The sequence below is a fragment of the Oreochromis niloticus genome, linkage group LG23, assembly GCF_001858045.2.
Source record: "Oreochromis niloticus isolate F11D_XX linkage group LG23, O_niloticus_UMD_NMBU, whole genome shotgun sequence".
NCBI classification, from domain to species: Eukaryota; Metazoa; Chordata; class Actinopteri; order Cichliformes; family Cichlidae; genus Oreochromis; species Oreochromis niloticus.
The window spans coordinates 33,580,316-33,598,091 of NC_031986.2; the positions used below are offsets into that span (position 1 = coordinate 33,580,316).

Here is a 17,776-nt window from a genome sequence, read left to right on the forward strand (position 1 = left end):
TGATTGATTAGGGAATCACATTCTTCATGAGCCACACGTCTGACTTGGCAAAGATTCTGTTCCAGATCTTATTCATCTAGGCTTGGGACCGACACTAGGAGTACACTGGCTTGTGCAAGTTTTGGGCTTATCCAAGGAACTTCAGGGTTTACTCTGCTAAGTAGGTGGTTCACTTCTTACCAGACTATATCGCCATAGTACCTTTTGGAGCTGGTTAGGTTCCAGATTAGGGATCAACAGTCAATCCTCTGGAAAATAGCATCACCATTCCTGGAAGGTCTTTTGACCTCTGGCTGCAGAATAGAAGCATCGAAAGTTTTTCAATAGTGTCTAAAGTCTGTGTTTCCCTGATGAGCGTCTGTAATAAATATAAATTCTAACACACAAGTTTATTCCTCGATTTATTTTTCGTTCTCCTTTTGGCTGTTCAGGATGTTGGGCTGTACAATGTATACAGAAAAACAGATAAAGTAAGAAGATGCTGTTCAGTGCGGTGAAAGCATTTACATGATGAATATGATTGCTGAAATAAATCAGTGAGTTTACATGTACATAATCCACTAGGTGGTATACAATGCTTCGACCAGAGTCTACAACTGCTTTCTTGTCTCATCGGTTCTTCGCAGTTAAATTGATGCTGCCTTTGACACAAACCATTAGAAAATCCCTTTCACTGGATCTTGTTGTAAATATAAACAGAAGTTTGGTAAACCACTGGTGTAATGTTTGTGATTGGTTTTCTAAACAGGCCACTTTTTCTTTTTTTGTTTCTTTTTTGTCTGTTTCCAAAAGAACGGACAGTCTGACATCAGCGAGCACACCTTCAAATGCTTACACTAGTTATTTTACCCTGTGAAGCCATAGCACCATGTACACCATAACATTTTTGTTTCAGAAATTTCTTGGATTTTGGTGAAAGCTCAGATAAATCTGGTCCCTGATGGTCTACACTTACTCAAAGACACCACCTTTCCGCGCTTTGAAAAATATGGCTGCGATGCTTCATATAATGCCGGTAAACTGAGCAGTCAGGTTACACATCACGTTACAGTGAACTCAGACTCTTGGAGGAGTGGTCACAGTTTCTTTGGATCTCTGTGCAGCAGGTACGGTTCACATGTTCCATCCCAGTCCGATGTGTGTGGCCAGCAGGTAGCACATGCCGATCATGCATGTCATTATCATCATGGGGAATCCCAGCCTGTACAAAACAAGAGAAGAGCAAGTTAGATGCAATGATCAGCACTTCAGTCAGGATTACTGGAATAAAAAGATTTACGGGCTGCAGTAACCTGGATGTGGTGGCCTGTCTCTGATCAGGGCATATACAGAAAGTCAGAAACAGCAATAAAGGAGGAGCAGGGGGACAGGTGGGTTGTCAAGTGGCTTGCAGATGTGCCCTAGATTAACCATTTGAATTAAAAGGATGGTATGAACTGTCCTGAGCTAAAAGTTAGCCACTCAGAAAAGTCACAGAGCTCAACCTCCACCAATATCACCATTTTAAGAAAAATAATTTGGAGTCTCACCAAATGCTCCGCCTGTCCACCAACTCTCATGTAATTTGGCTCTTGCCGTGGGGAAGGAGCTGATTGGCAGTGTTTTTGTAGTTGTTGTCATCATCTTAAAATGTATTCATTGTTCCCATCAGTGTGTGTCTTCTATTATTTTGCTATTGTTGCATGATTCAATGGAAGCTGTTAGTTTAGCAGGAACGTAAGCTCCAGTACACACAGAACAAGAAGTCAAGAAATGGTGTTTACAACTTTTATTATTTTCTACTATAGCTCCAGCACCTTTCACAGGCCTACTGACGCAAACAGCAATTTGCTTCAATAAGTGTAAGGCATCGTGTAATGTCACATGAAGTCCTAGCTTCCATTTACATTTATCCTGGTTTATTCTCTCAAATTTCTCTTTTAAAAAATATATATATATTACCAAAAATGGCATTAAAAAAAATCCTGGCACTAAAGCTCGGTTTGAAAAAGTAATAAAAGACCTTTATCTTACAAGGATTTTTCTTCTCTTTATTATCATCTCTCTTTGTGAGAGACATATTTTGACCTTTGGCAGCCACAGACAGTCCAACTCCTCATATAGAGAAAACCAAATTATTGCAAAACCCAGTCTTATTGATGTGTGACACTTTGCTGAGCTCCACAGCTAACTCTGTCTTCACTCAGCCTGCAGCACAGGGAGGTCAGAGCTGCACAGCCGCTCAGAGCCGTTAAAAATTCAGCATCTTGATCAAGGACACATCAGCCTGCAGGTGAAAGCTTGTCTTCCTGCACACTAAAACTAGCAGATGCTCCGAGACATGCACATTGCGTACAACGGACCAATCTAAAAAGTCCTCGGCTGCATGCACACATCTCATTAGTCCAAAGTTGTTGATTGAAACAGAAATGGCTTCACATGGTGACATTTTTAAAGGCCAGCCTACTTCTGAATGTAATGACTGAAATGTAGTTCCCTGCATGAAGCATCGGTGGTGACTGCTGTCATGTATGTTTCTACTTCTCATCCCTGAATTAGTCTCCTTAATTGAAAATGTGTCCTTAGATGACTCCTGAACTGCAGATGGCTCGTGTTTGGATGTCTACCATGTCCTATATGGACACATGGCAGCTCCGAGGGCCAGAGATCTGTTCATCCTCACTCTGTGCCACAGATCACTTTGGAGGACAAAAACAGAAACTGCATGTATATTCAGCGTGCCAGCCATCAGTCTTCATCAAAGCAGAAAAGGACTAATTAAGACTAAAAAAATAAGAGGACATATCATTAAAATATCATTAAGAGCAGATGTTGCTCTCACTCTGACAGACTGAAGAGAAAAAGTTTGGGCCAAATCAGCCTGGAAAAAAAACATAAACATACAGCTGCTATATTAGCTGTGTTAATCTTTATATTAGGATTAAAGACAAAATGATGACAGTTAATTCAAATGCAATTATTATGACGATAAACATTATATTTGGCTTACGTGTGGTTTTATGTGTAGCTTATAAAGCACACAGATGCTTATATGAAACGGCAAGGTTAACCGTGCAAGTCTGATTGTCAGAGAGACAAAAGGTTACCCGTCTCTTTGCTGTGTGCTGGACATGACCCCTTCTTAGAGGATCTCAAGGCCTGAGATGACCATTTGGGTTCAGAATGAGTATCTGATGATCACTGCAGCTGCCCACAACTTTGTTTTCTTTTTCATTTTCTTATGTTTAGCTGCCTTTACGGGTCACTATGGTAGTCGTATAGGGCCGTCTGCTGAAGGCCAAGGCTTTTAAAGTTCTCATCAGAGAACTATCTTCCTCTGATGATGCAACTCAGAGAGGTGACACTAAGGAGGACCTTCAGCAGCTCATCAACCAGTTTGCTCATGCCTGCAATGAGTCTGGGCTGGCTATCAGCATCAAGAAAACCAACAAAATGACTGATTATTTTAGCTGTTTGGGTTCTGTTGTCGCCAGCAGCAGCCTATAGTATCTTTTACTAGGCAAAAAGACAAATAGAGAGTGCGGGACATCAAAAGAATCACCTAGAACCATTTCACCTTCACTGCCTACAACAAATAGTCACTAATGTAACTGTGCTTAAACAAGCCAGCTCTCAGAGCATGCCTCTCCTCCTGTCAGTGTCGATCGGAGTCTATCTCGATCGATACGAACATCAGGTGACCCGATGTCCCCCAGCATCTCAGCAGGTCCCGTTTGCAGATGGGACCTGAACATCAGGGGCATCAACCCTAATGAATGGGAATGACCCGAATCATCACAGTTTGGCATCACAGTGCTGAAGGATTGAAGAGGGGCAAAACAAAAAAAGCTACAACCAATAGCTAAAGGACAGGAGCCACAATAGCAACCAGAGACAACAAGCTTCACACTTCAGCTATGTTTGCAGCACTTGCAAGGATCACATTACTGAACCACTGTTGGTTCATGTCATATGATACAGCCAAAAAAAAGAAAACATTTATCTGCATTACTTCTATGATAGCATGTAGGTATTTCCACCACACATCACGCGCGTGTGCGTGTATGCAATATAAATATTTGCCAGTTCATCTACTGATTGAAATGAGACAGCTGCCATCCATTTCCTGTTCTGTTCAAAAGTGTCTGGATGCATTTCTCTCTGCTGAATCATCTCTGGTAAAGCATACAACTCCAAGATGGTTTTTTTTATCCTAAAAGGGTACATTTTGTCAATTTAAGAATTTTTTTTGGTTTCTTTGTTTTATAGATCCACTTATAAATACAATATGGGTTTATGAGATTTGTAAATCATTGTGTTCTGTTTTTATCTGTTTTATACAGTGTCTCTACTTTGTAGGAACTGGGTTTATATGTGTAAGTGCCTGTGTGAAAACTGCAGTCAGTGTACCATCTCTGCTGCTCAAACTAAATTATGAAGTTTCTATTGAATATGCTTGCAGAAATGGCAAATAAGTACTTGGACTGAAGAATAATAAGGCTTCATCGGCACTTCAGCACTTTCATGATTTTAAGACATTCTGTTGCATTTTAATTGTAACAAAAAAAAAAAAAAACAGTTTCAAAGTTTCTCAACTGAGTCATAATGGTCATTGTCATTTTTGAGTGATTATCATTATTTACGCATCAGTAGCAAAAGTGAGGGGAACTGTGAAGAAAAGATAAAATTAATATAAGATTTACTAAAAAGATTTTAGCTAATATATATTAAGTTTAGAACTATTTTCTTTTTTCTGATAATAAGTAAATAAGTAAAAGATCTACAGAAGAATGCATCTTCTGTAGTACTGGTACCACATCTCTAAACTTTCAGTATGGTGAATGCCTTTTCTCTAGAAGGTGTCAGGATTTTGCAGTAGTAACATTCTTAGTTTCCTATCCAAATGTTCTTCATTTTCATGCACCTGAAAGGAACTGGTTTTCTTGTCTACCATTGCCAGACATTGCTACAGCACAGAAGTCATTCAAAATCCACCCTGCATGAGGGTCTGCTTTGTAAGCAACACATTCTTCAGAATGGCTGACTACAAAGGACGGTGTCACATCTTCCTCCTGTGGTGTTAACCCTTATAACCAACTCTGGACTAGGTTATGAGTTCACTATAAGTTACTGTGGTGACCTAATCAGATGAAAAGCACCACCTTCAAGACACTGAAAACTCTGACTTCAGGCTCAACATATTTCAATAACCTATTAGTCTGTTTTCCTATATGCTCCCCAGCTCTCCAGTGGTTCCTTCCAAGATTTAGATCACCATGTGGCGCTCTAAATCTTGGGGTTGAACTGCAGCTGCGGCTGCCAGAGTAGAGCCAGAGCCAAAGAAAAGAGTTCCTTTTCAGTGCTCCATAGAATGCCTTTCACCTTATTTTCCAAATATTAAATAAGAGTTTCCTAAGTCCAGTCCTTTCTTATCAGTTGTATGAGTGTAAAGGTTTAGGTTTTTGCACATGACAGTTTGCAATCAAGCCGTGGTAGATGTGCTGCATGAAATTCTGTCCTGATCAAACAAAGACAAAAGCAGCCGATGATCTGTGTTGAATTTGTTGATTTAAATGGAAGCTGTCACAGGTTTTATTACCAAGTCAAATACACAAAGCTTTTAGTGCAGCTGTCAATATGCACCCGACAGCTACTGGAAATAATATTGTGCAAAAAGATGCAAAGTGGGTAATGCTACCTATTTTGTGCGCAGGTCAACATCCTCAGATGTTGATGAACCACAGAGAAGGCATGGAATAGAACAGGTCTGTCAGTGCTCTAAAGCACCTCCAGAGTGGACAGTAATGCAGCATTTAGCTGCACAGATGGAGGGCCACTTCAGCTTTGGTGTTTATATTGATTTGTAATGTGAGAATTCAGTTCTTTGACTACACTGCTCTGTTTCTGTTAATACCACATGCTTTTTCATTTAAACTACACTATAATCATATATTGCTTGTGGGAAAAATGAGCCTGTCTGACTGTTATCACTGTCACACAGCCTGAGGTCACCTCTGCATGAGCGAATCCCTTTCTACGGAGCAATACCTATTTCCCGATCACAGGCACAGCACGAGGGGACACGGGGCACATGAAAAAGACACCACAATATACCACAGAGAGGAGCAGGGTTCACCTTGTCTAAAAATCCCTATCAAACCTTGTGATCTCACACAATGACTTAATTGCAAATGATGGGAGCCCTTTGAAAGTCCTGATGCAATCTCAAAGACTCTTTAGATAAACCAATGGGCCGCGCTTCTCTGACTGTGGAGGCTGTAGGACAGAGAGAGCAGCGCTGCTCCCCTGTGATAATGGTTGACCTGTTCTATTCAACGAGCACAAAAAGCACACTCGTGCAGCGTTTAAGCTGTGAAGCGGTACACAAAAAAACCTCCAAAAATATGTATGAGCGTGATTGCAACGTTTATTAGAAATAAAGCTACAACACCTGCCTCTGCAGTGCAGAGGCTTATTGTTTTCTGTATAGATTTCCTGCAGATGACTGTACATGTGCAACATGTGGTCAAAAAAAAAAAAGACACTCTGAAGCACCTTACATTGTCTAATGTCATTTGTTTTTGTGTCTCAAAACTGTACCAATTTGCCACATTGATAGGCATTTACAAGTACATTTTGCAGTGGGTCTATTCTAGAGTGCAATACATTACAAGCACCCGTGGCAGTTTCTATTCAACCGACCTGGACTATACACAACATACAGAGCTGTTACTTTAGTGATGCACCTTAGGTTAATGGTTTGTGGAGAGGAGGATGATAAGGGCCTTGAGGCACGAAGGAAGCAACAGGGACCATGCTAACGGCTGAGCTATTCGAGGCCACTCATTTTCCTTTGTGATGGCTTATCAAAAAGGCATTTGTGCCCCCATGGGCTCATCTGGCCCCTGAATTCATCCTCCTGATACAGCACTAGTCAATCCCAGCTGCCCAGAGTTTCAGACCAGACTTCGCTCCCCCTTGCCTGTCTCTCTGAACAGCAGTGACCCTTGCCACAGACAGCCAATTACAGGCAGTGCTTCAGCCAAGAGCAATGCTCCTGTCCAATAACTGTAAACACAGCTACAGCGGGAGAGAAGTAGAGCTGACGGGTTGCAACTGTTTCCCTCCATTTCAATGAAATCCTTTGCAGACAGACGTCCCAGAGTCTTTTTAGTGCGCTAAGAAATTTGTCAACGAGCTTTAACCAACTCTGACACATTTTCCACCAATTACTTCACTGGCATGTCAGAGCCGATTGAGCAGGTAACGAAGGCTGAAAAAATAATGGTGGAATTTTCTTAATGCCAAAGGTCACCTGCAGTTGTTCTTTTTCTTCTCAGCCACAGTCTTATTAGCTGTAAATAGGAATATCAATGAAGCAACCTGCCACAGATCAGATTACAATATTAAAACGTAGTAGTCACATAGTAATATATCCTGTAGCTTAGGTATGTGGAAAGTGCAATACTTCTGCAAGTCTTTAGAATAAATTACAACTCACTGAAAACAACAAATTGAGCATAGCGTTAGTTGAGTTAGGCCACAAAGTCACAATCCTGACTGATCAGCTGATGGCTGAGCTGATTAGGGTGTGCCTTTCAGAGTGATGCTGTGTACAGTGTAGACTTGAGGACCCAAAATACTGAACGCAGGAGAATTCCAACAGAAAGCTGATAGTAAAATCCAAAAAGTAACAAAAAGTCCAAATACAAGAGAAAATAGACGGTATAGACAACAAGGCAAATACGAGGAGCCAGAGAATCTAAGCAAAAGGTGAACAGGACAGCACAGAAGCAAACACACACACTGGAACATAACAGTACAAAGAGGAAGTCTATTTATAGCCCTTGGTCTTTAAACAGACCCAGGCCTGATTGATTGGAATGAGGGAAAATGGGTGAAAGGATTACAACCAGGTGAAGACACACAGGATAATCACTCAAGGGGAAGCAAAACCACACAGGGAATTGAAGAAAACTTTCACAGTAAAACAAGAGACCAGTACATGAATACTAACTGCTAACAAAATATCAGACCAGGGAACACATTAAGACAGAGGAAGATACTGGGAAACAGCTGGGAACTAAAAGCTAGAACATTTGGTTGGTCCCTGTGGACTGATCCCTCCAGTCCACATGCTGAAGTATCCACTGGGCATTTAATGGTGTGAGAATGTGCGTGTGTGAATACTAGAAAGTACTGAGTAGAAGGCGTTAATAAGTGCCAATCAATTTAGCATTTTCCTTAAAAGCCAGGATTACACAACTTAAACAACAAACCTCTTAGCAACCCATCTCTTCCTCAGCTCCTCCTTTTTATATCACAGAATTTTATCACTGTTATATGATGAAGCCCAGTCTGTTCTGTCTGTGGTGCTCGGTCCTGCTCTCCTCGTCTCCAGATTTGCACATGGAAGGACTGGGAATGGGAACGTCAATGTTCTTTAGACTACAAACTGAAATGTCATCTTCACGGCGGTGCTTCAGAAAATGTTAGGTGGTAAGTATAGATAGAATATCAGTATAAATGTTGTCTGTGATTGATCTGATGAAAGAAATGACAAGCACAAGTCATTCAGATGAAAGGACTGAATAGAAAAGATGGAGCGCTGTCACTCCATCCAGTGAAAACACTTTCAGATCTTTGATGACAATAATCTACAGCCAGCCACAGACACCGCGTTCAGTCATAAGTGTCACAAGTTTAATGTTAAATCAAGTCTCTGTTCAAATCTGTTACACAAATCCCAAAATCCTCTGACTTTGTCTCTTTTCATCCCTTACACGCAATAAATTTTCGCTGATCCCTAAATAAAACGGCGATGCAGTTTCAAAGCAATTGCATATCAAGCCTAATCAGACTCATATTCATGCTTTTTTCAACATAACTGACCCCTTCGGCTTCTCCAACAAGCAAACCATAAAGTACGTCTGTCTGCTGTGTCACCAGGGTGCAAATTATCAGTGAGCAGGTGGCAACCTGATAGGAAGCCTGCTGACCATCCAGCCTGAGATATAACCACATTTTCTGCCATTCATTCGACTTTTTTCTTGTAACCACCCTAGAGTTCTGAAATCAGGCTCCACGGTTGGACGGTTTCACTCAGTATCAGTTCAATCAGTCACACATATGTTACACTGTTTATGCCTCTTTCATGCCTCAGCGTGACTGGGGGACTTCTATTTCTGTCGACATGAGAGAATATTGCTGCAGGTTGACTTCCTCCACACTCGCTGTAGTAAACATTTCTCTACAGGGTCACTGAAGAGGACACAGACTCAAATCACTGCTTGCACTACATAACAAACCCGTGCGCGTCGTGTTGTTTCCTGGAGTCCGCTCACAGAACGCTGCACCTGCTGCACAAACACAAACTAAACGTGTTCTGTCACATGATACTCTACTAGATGTTCTCAGGCTATGCATACACATTGTTGGCAATTTCCAATGCAACATATGATGGACATAAATGTGTAAGTAGCCCCTCAGGCTGAATAGCCTATCGTATTTCAGCACCACAAACCAAGAACAGAGGAACTTTTCAAACTTGCTGTTTATGACCTCTTTGTGCATGGGACTGCTTCGTGCTGTTAATGGCGCCTTTGCTTACTTGAAGAACTCCATGAAGGAAAAGCCATATCCGTGTTGCTCAGCGATGCCTGCACACACAACGTTGGCTGATGCTCCTATCAGTGTGCCATTTCCTAAACAGAAAAGAGAAGAAAGTCAGAGAAAACTTTTAAACTGCTTTTTATTACTTCCCAGCAAACAGATAATGCTACAAAGCTGGACGCTCATATTAAACATGGCTAATGTTGCAAATAAACAGGTCAGTGTCTCTGAAACGCTGCACTGTTTCACATCCTGTTTCAAAAACATTTTGTTTTCTATTCTTGGATCTGATTGGCATTAAATGGAGGGTCTCTCTTTGTACGGTTTCAGAAAAAGCTCTGCTCTGAACACAGCACGCCCACCCACCTGCTCAGTCTGACTCAGAAATACCTCCATCAGTTTGCTTAAAAAATTTTTTTGGAGGTTGACCAGAAAAGAAAACTTGAAATACTATGCATTTCCTGAAGAAGTAGAGCCGTGGATATTAGTTTTCTTTTTCTCAGAAAAAAAACCCAAAACAGCTAAAGACCAGAATATCAGCTTCTGCAATCAGAGCCCACTATGAAGGTGGATATTTAGCTGGCTAATGTTAGAAGATGATGATTTTTCATCTGTAAAGGGAAATGCAGAAGAGTTAGAAAAGCACATTTCAGTGATTGGTTACTTACACATCACTGAAATGTTTGTCTTGTATTGACACTTGGAACAAATCTCTACTGTAACTACTGTTTCAGTATGGGAAATTATGTTTTTCAGTTGGTTTCCTCTACCGCTGCAAGAGGAGGACACGCTGCACAGAACCATCACGTTCTGTTTGCAGAAACTCATTAGAAGTAACAGGAAAGTGTGCTTTTAAGGAATAGAGGCCATAAAGAGACAGGATGCTTGTTTCAGGAAGAGAGTGGAGCGAGTGGCTGCATCAACGTTTAGTAGAAGATGAGTAAGGACTCGTGTTCAACTCGTGCAATGCTGCTCTAGAAGAACCCAATAATAAAAATATAGAGCTGAGCATAAGATAAGTTAACGTAAAATATTTCAACATTATGAGCATGAGTACTTTACAGTCTTATAAAACTGTTGAGCATCATCACTTTTCAGCCTTGTCTTGGTAATTTCTGACTTAATCTCATAAAGCATTACTTTAACAGTCAGCACGCGTACCCATCCTGCAGTTCAATACTGCCCACATCTCAAAAGGTGTCAGTGTGAGGATGGGGCTTGGCAGGGGCAACATCACACTGCCAGTCGATAAAGACCTGTCACAGTGCAGTTGATTAAACTGAAACACTATGACAGCTCTCTCTCTCTCTCTCCATTTGTGTCCTTCCCATCGGAGCAGAGCCACAGTCGGATGAAGGGCTGGCCGCTGGGGCGCAGAATGAGCCTGAGTGAGGCGATCTCTGAGAGCCCTGAGGCTGCTCCCACAAAGAGCGCAGCCTGACCTCCCCGGGGAGCGACACAGCTGTACAAAGTGTGGCTGTCACCTGGAGCATATGTTGTCTTCTTCTGGCAGCCGTCATCAATAAAGATCCACACCTTTCAAACAGGGATAAACTATAAAGTCCCTGATGTCTGTGAGGGAGTCTGGAAGGCTGTTGTGTATTTTGCCCAAAACTGACATGCAATGCACTATTTTTATAATACAGCATATGAGGCCCAAGAAGCAAAGCTTACCACCCAGACAGGCTCCCATAGCCAAAGCAAAGATGAGCGGTTTAACTGGCAGGTTCACATCTGCATCCTGACTCAGGTTGATGAGAACTGGAATCTGCAGAGACAGATTTAAAATCATGAAACCAGCTCTTTCTTGAAAATTTACATACACTGTTTTTAGTACGGCGAAATGTTATGGGGTTATGACGCAAGTGCTATACAATAACATGTTTATGGACTCCAGGATGAATAAAGCCTGACTGTTCTCCTTTCGGAAAATTATTATTATTTCTCTGAATTCTTTCTAATACCCAGCAGGGGGCGACTTCTCCAGTGTGAAAATATATGAGAGTGTACATATTTTTAAATATGTACCAGTTTTGACTGGTACATATTGCTTTATATCAATCTAAATTTATATCAGTCTAAATGTCTGCCCCTTGTTAGGGAAGCAAACTTTAAATGTACTTTTGCAGGAATGGATAAAATAGTTAAAAAAATGCATTTGAAATGATTATGAACAAACAGTTGGATGTTTTTAAGGAGAATATTTGTTTGCCCTCTTCCATTGTACCTCTTGTTTCGATGCTCTCACTGCCAGATCTGTAATTTTTTTATATACAGACATGAGTGAAGTATCAATAGTTTCCTGTAACTCTGGCACAGAAAGCAAATAAGTGTAAATGCAGAACTGTTGCTTTGAAAATGCTTCTAAATTGATTCATTTATACATAAATTTCCTAATCTCAATCACTGCGGACTGAAGGGGGAAAACAAATCTTTCCTCAGCCTCACTCTATTGTGCCAATCAGGACATGCTTTCTTCTTATCAGTGGTGCACTGAATTGAAAAGTGACGCGCTTTGAAGTGCTCTTCTTTTCAGGTAGAGCAATTCTTGCATGGGCCTGAAACTATGAGCGAAAAAAAAAACAATCAGAGAAAAGGACATTTTCAGAAACCCCTATGGACACACTGACTAGTCGAAAAATGTGATGGTTTAATTCTCAAAGGCAGCATCTCATTCTGTCAGTGGGATAACATCTTTCTCTTTTCTCAGTGTCATTTTAATTGAGCACAGAGTCACTCATCTGAAACATTGATCTCTGCTGAATCTATTAATTTGGGGAAAAAAGACAACTGACAACAGATGTGGTGAGGCAGTAGCTGTTCAGACACTTTTAACAGAAATAAACCTCCAATTATGAAATGATTAACACATGTTGAGCCTGTTTTTTTTCCTCCTACATCTGATTAATACATCATACAGCCCTAAACCCTGGTTACATCTCTGCCTGTTGTGTATTTTTTAATAAGAACCCTCCCCAATGATACACATCTTTTAACTTCTGTATCAGCATTTAATTGCTGTAGCTACACATCATAAATCGCCTTTCTTCCATGTCACAGAATCTGCATGTGATTTGTTTGTGTAAGAGTGTGATATGCTACAGCTGTGATATCAGGCTCACAGCTCTTACCATGGTGGCAGTGAAGGGAATGTTGTCAATGAGAGAAGAAGCCAGAGCCGAGACCCACATCACCAAGATAATGGCTATAGCCAAGCGCTGGTCTTCTGGCACCGCCTGAGAGGAGATAATAAGAGTGACAGATAACTGCTACTTTTATTGCCGCTCACACGCACACGCCCTCTCTCTGCCTTCGCTGATTTAAATCAAACACAACAATTATGTTCAGTCTCTGACACCTCTCCTCTCCTCGGGGAGCGGAAGCTGAGAGGATGAAGCTGTTTGAATGTGTGACACAACCACAGGTGGTGGCTTTGAGTGTTATCTGTGCTGTAGGCACACAGCGAGGCTGGTTCCCCGCATGCGGTGTGATTTGAACCCTCTTCATGGCGACAGTAAGGAAAACAGAGTCTCCTCCTTTCTTTCAGCTGTCCTGCAGCCCTACGACGAGAGAAAGGCCACACAGCTCTCGCAGCATGTTGTCCATCGTTCTGGGACACCGAGTGGGTCACAAACCACAAATAGCACACTACCTGTCATGTGTGATTATTAGGCTCACAGGGGCCCACAGTCTAAACGCAAGCTGACGTAGCTATTACTGGTGCAATTCCTCGCTCGCATGATGCACAGAGGCAAGAATATGGGTGAAAATTACTTCAGACCCCTTCAGCTGCCGGCAGGAATCAGATGCAAAGAAAATAATTGAATCCCGAGCCAGGAAGAACAAAAGGATCGATATGCATGGAATGCAATATCGCATCACCTGTGCCCAATTATCAGCGATGCCAGTCGCACGGAGACCTGAGAGATGACTGTAAAGGTTCAGAATCAAAGGGGAAACTTACTTTTATAAGCAGTGCTGTCTGTTCTCCGATATAGTCAATAAGCTGCAGCTGGGCTAAAGCCTGAAAAAGGAAGTGGAGAAGATTAATAAGAAAAAAAAAAATCAGAAGAGAATCACTTAAAGGTGAGATTAAACCGAAAGAAGAAAAGCTATTTGGTTTCCATTTAGTGGCTATTAAATAGACAGAGACAGATGTATCCTTGTTATCATTCCTGAGATTGAATATTATTCATGTGCTGGTGAGCACTGCTTCACTGACTCTACACTGTGTTGTAGTTTTGCCCACAAAGAGAGAAACAACAAAGCCCTCACTGTGCTGACAGTACACTTTTCTTTACATCCTTTCATTGAAGCCCATGGGTGAAAATACAGATAATTACTTTGCACATTGCTAGCTGACTGCCAGCTGCACTGCCAATTGAATCTATGCATTGATTCTGTTTTTCCTTAGTGTCCTGTGAAGCTGCTCGTCAGAGCAGACCCCAGCTAAACCTACATTTATCTTAGATCTGGATGCTTCAAGTGGCTCTAATTAAAAGTTGTTGTTTGGCATCAGTTTTTGGTTTTCACTGTTCGGTTTGTGGTCCAAATTCCTTTGGAAAAAAATAGAAACGAGCTTTCCGTTAAATGCCAGAAACTCGGCCTGTATGTTAAATACCTCCATCAAAACGAAGAGGCCGGCAAAAAACAGCAGCGTGGCCCACTCCACTCGGTGCAAGATGATCTCAAAATCCTGAATGTCAGCCAGAACCAAAAGCCAGAGCGCACCCAAGATAGCGATCCAACCTGAGAGAGAACAAGAAACACCATCTGACATCTCCCTTTATAGCAGGAAAACATGTTCATATACATAAAAACTCTGAGCACTGACTAGCAGATTTTCACAGATTTATATTAGCAGATTGCTCACACAGTGAAAAACAAAACTTTTATCACGTTACACATGCAACCACTGTTTTTTTGATATATATATATATATATATATATATATATATATATATATATATATATATATATGTATATAGATATATATATATATATATATATAGATAGATATATAGATATACAGGCCATTAATGATCAAAAAAGAAAAGAAACCAGCTGGTCTGTGACTTTCTCTCAAATGGATGAATTTTCATTGATTTGTTTTTAAGGCCCCACCACAGGATTTCAGTCAGGCTGAGGTCTGGACTTTAACTAGACCAGCACCTTGATTTGTTTCTTTTTCGGTCATTCTGTTGAATTTTTGCTGCAGTGCTTGGGATCATTTTCCTATTTCATGAATCGGTTTAGGCAAGTTTTAGCTGTCAGAAAAATGGCCTCATATTTGAGTTTAGTACACTTTGGTATACAGAGCACTTCTTGGTCAGCGTTTGTAGTGTTTGTGTTTGTCCTGATATTATGTGTTTGGTTTTCTTCAAACATGTTGCTGTGTACTATGGACAAAGATCTCCACTTTGGCTTCATCTGGCATTGTTCCAGAAGTCGTGTTGTTTGTTTAGATGTAGCTTTGAGAGCCTAAGCCTTGCCGCCATGTTTGTCTTAGAGAGAAGAGACTTTCTCCTGCCAACTCTTCCAACCAAGCCATACGTGTTCAGTCTTTTTCTAATTGCTCTGTCGTGAACTTCACCATTTTACATGGTAACCAGGGCCTGTAGACTCTGCAATTAAACTCTTGGGTTTTTTCCAGTTTCTCTGAGCACTGGACGGTCTGAGCTTTTTGGTGAATTTATTGGGATGTCCAATTTTTTGGAAAACTGGCAGCTGTCCTGGATAGAATGGGCCCTATAACCCTTCACAGATTGGTGGACAGCAGCAGTTGCTTGGAATGGTGTTAACACACACCTGAATGACCCAGACCAGCAAACCACCACAACGTCTGCTTTTATGGAGGTGCTCACGCTTACTGATGATCAGTCAATCAGCTGCACTTGATTAGCAGCACAAGGCTGCTACTTACCCTCTTAATCCCTATGGAAAAAGTGAGAATGCACTTGGTTTTTCAGCACGTTGCAGAGCGTCCTGTGAAAACTATATCCACAGTAAGGAGGCACTAGATGAACAAAACTGTCTGAGAATACTGAGAATATTCGGGTTTTGGCACATGTACTCAGTAGGATCTAATAAACAGATCATAGCAATGAAGTGCTACCCGCTGGAAAGAAAGACCAAAGTATTTGGTTCGTCTGTGTGGGACTGATGAAGTGTTCATTATCACAAGAATGTCATTTCATCACATTGCAGTCAGGTGGATGGGAGTTGGCACCAGCCTGCTGATATTTACAATCAGTGTTTCTGAATGAGGGAAGGGAGTGCATCCACTTGGAGAAAATTTGATTAAACAGGTGAGCACCAGTAATTGCCTTGGCCGAGGCCTTAGGGGAAATAATTTCACAACTAAAGGGAATTAGTGAAGAAGGAAGTGCCATGGAAGGACACAAAAAAGAAAGCAACAGAGGGTGGTTTATGTTCAGAGAGGCTGATAAGAAGATGGAAAAACAAACAATATTGCAGTTTAACAGCATGTTTACATGTTAATAACCTGCTGAATTTCTGTTTTTATCAGCCATTTTAGTCTCCAAAATGCATTTACTCTGAAGGCAATAATAAAGATGAAAAAATCATCATAAAGTTAAAAATAGAAAGTGATTCTGAACAGCTGGGCAATGCGAAATGAGGTGCAGAGAGAAACATAAAAAGATACATATCAATATTCAGTTTGGGGATTCGTAGCTGCTGTTTTGCTCAGACTGCACCCACCTTACATGTATAATCTATACACTGCCTAATTAATTAATTTCATTCATATAGCCTTAACCAGAGCCTTTAATTCATACTTCAGAAAAAGACCCTGGAGAGGCAGGATGACCAAAGTCCATTAGGCAAATAGCGTCCAAATAGAGTCCAAACGGGGTAAACACAACAGGAGGAACAATGAGGAAAATGTACATAGGGCACTTTGGGAGATAACGATTTAACAGACTGAAAACACACTAAGGAGAGGAGCATAACAACACACAGGAGACACTAATGAGAGCAGGAAAATGAACACAGGAGGGAAGTACAAACACAGTGAGAAAGACTGAAGGAACAAAGACAAAAAATAGGAATTTAAAATTAGCCAGAAGGGCAGAAAAACAAGTCCCGTATGTGAGTGACTGCTGTCTGGGGTTGTTTTACGCTACACCTTTAAGCACTTCTTTTACCAAAATACTCGGGTACTAATGAATGCACTGGGGGGCTATTTGGGGTTCAGTATTTTGCCCAAGGCCTTTTTATCATGCAAACTGGAAATCAAACCACTGACGATTGAATTGGTAGATAACCTGCTCTATGTCCCAGGCCACAGGCTCCGCCTGAGGTTCTGGCTTCTTCTGGGGCATCCTGCATAAGCTTAATCGAGCTGGGATTTGTGGCGGCTAGAGTTGATTTTCTCAAGTTGCTCCAGAGTAGTTGTTGTGGATGATACTACCATCAGGCAGAGTTATGCGAGTCTGTAACAACATTACCCTGGTCATGCATGTCAAAGTCACATGAATGCCACGATCCACAGAGATGCTCAGTGCTCATCGCCTAGTGTTTCAGTGTTGCAGCTCATCAGTGTAGTTTCATTTGACACATTTTAACGCTTCCACCATAAACCTTAAACTAGCTCTGTTTCAGCTCCACTTCAGGAATTTCTATTTCTCATCACTGTAAAGACACCTTTGATTTCCTCTGTGCTGATTTTTACCTGATCTGCCTTCTGTACGGGAATAAGCCGCAGACAAGCCTAAAGTGCTCTCCAATTAAGAAGAGCTTTAAGGTGAGTCTGAGCAGCTGACAGACTCATCTGTCAAACATGGGAGCACAGCGTCTGAGACAAGAAATGTGCTGTAAAAACATCTTATCACTGCTGTCTTTAAGGCATAGCCCAAAGAAAGTGAACACAAGGTATCCTTTAAATGTCAGAATTTAACCAACGTAAACAGTTTCAGTCAAATAAAAAAAACTAGAAATTCTCATGAAATTATTCACATATTACAGATGTAACCCACAACACTACAGGCACATTAGAGGGATCAAACGAGCAGCCAATAATCAGACTGAAATGAAATCTTAGCGTGTAAAGTTAATGAAGTTTTAATGAGGCTCAATTTTTAAAAGCCATGTAAATGAACAGCCTGGGACTGCTGCAGTAGTCGAATCTGACTCTCACCTGCGTGCATTAATGAGAGCTGTG

At 41.2% G+C, this 17,776-nt stretch overlaps 1 protein-coding gene across 3 annotated transcripts in view; it reads right to left on the reverse strand.

Moving 5' to 3' along the window:
• Nucleotides 1-388: 388 nt before the first annotated feature.
• Nucleotides 389-17,776, reverse strand: part of oca2 (oculocutaneous albinism II) — a 53,625-nt gene continuing 36,237 nt past the window's right edge. Inside the window, exons 19-24 of one of the 3 annotated variants that reach the window (XM_005478669.4) lie at nt 14,213-14,340; nt 13,556-13,615; nt 12,723-12,827; nt 11,266-11,359; nt 9,590-9,683; nt 389-1,201 (exon numbers count right to left, since the gene is read on the reverse strand). In XM_005478669.4, coding sequence (XP_005478726.1) covers nt 1,114-1,201; nt 9,590-9,683; nt 11,266-11,359; nt 12,723-12,827; nt 13,556-13,615; nt 14,213-14,340 — 569 coding nt within the window. In that variant the 3' untranslated portion in view covers nt 389-1,113. Of the gene's footprint in view, nt 1,202-6,386; nt 8,524-9,589; nt 9,684-11,265; nt 11,360-12,722; nt 12,828-13,555; nt 13,616-14,212; nt 14,341-17,776 lie in introns of those variants that run through there. The other 2 variants (XM_019352256.2, XM_013275057.3) reach the window with 2 other exon arrangements.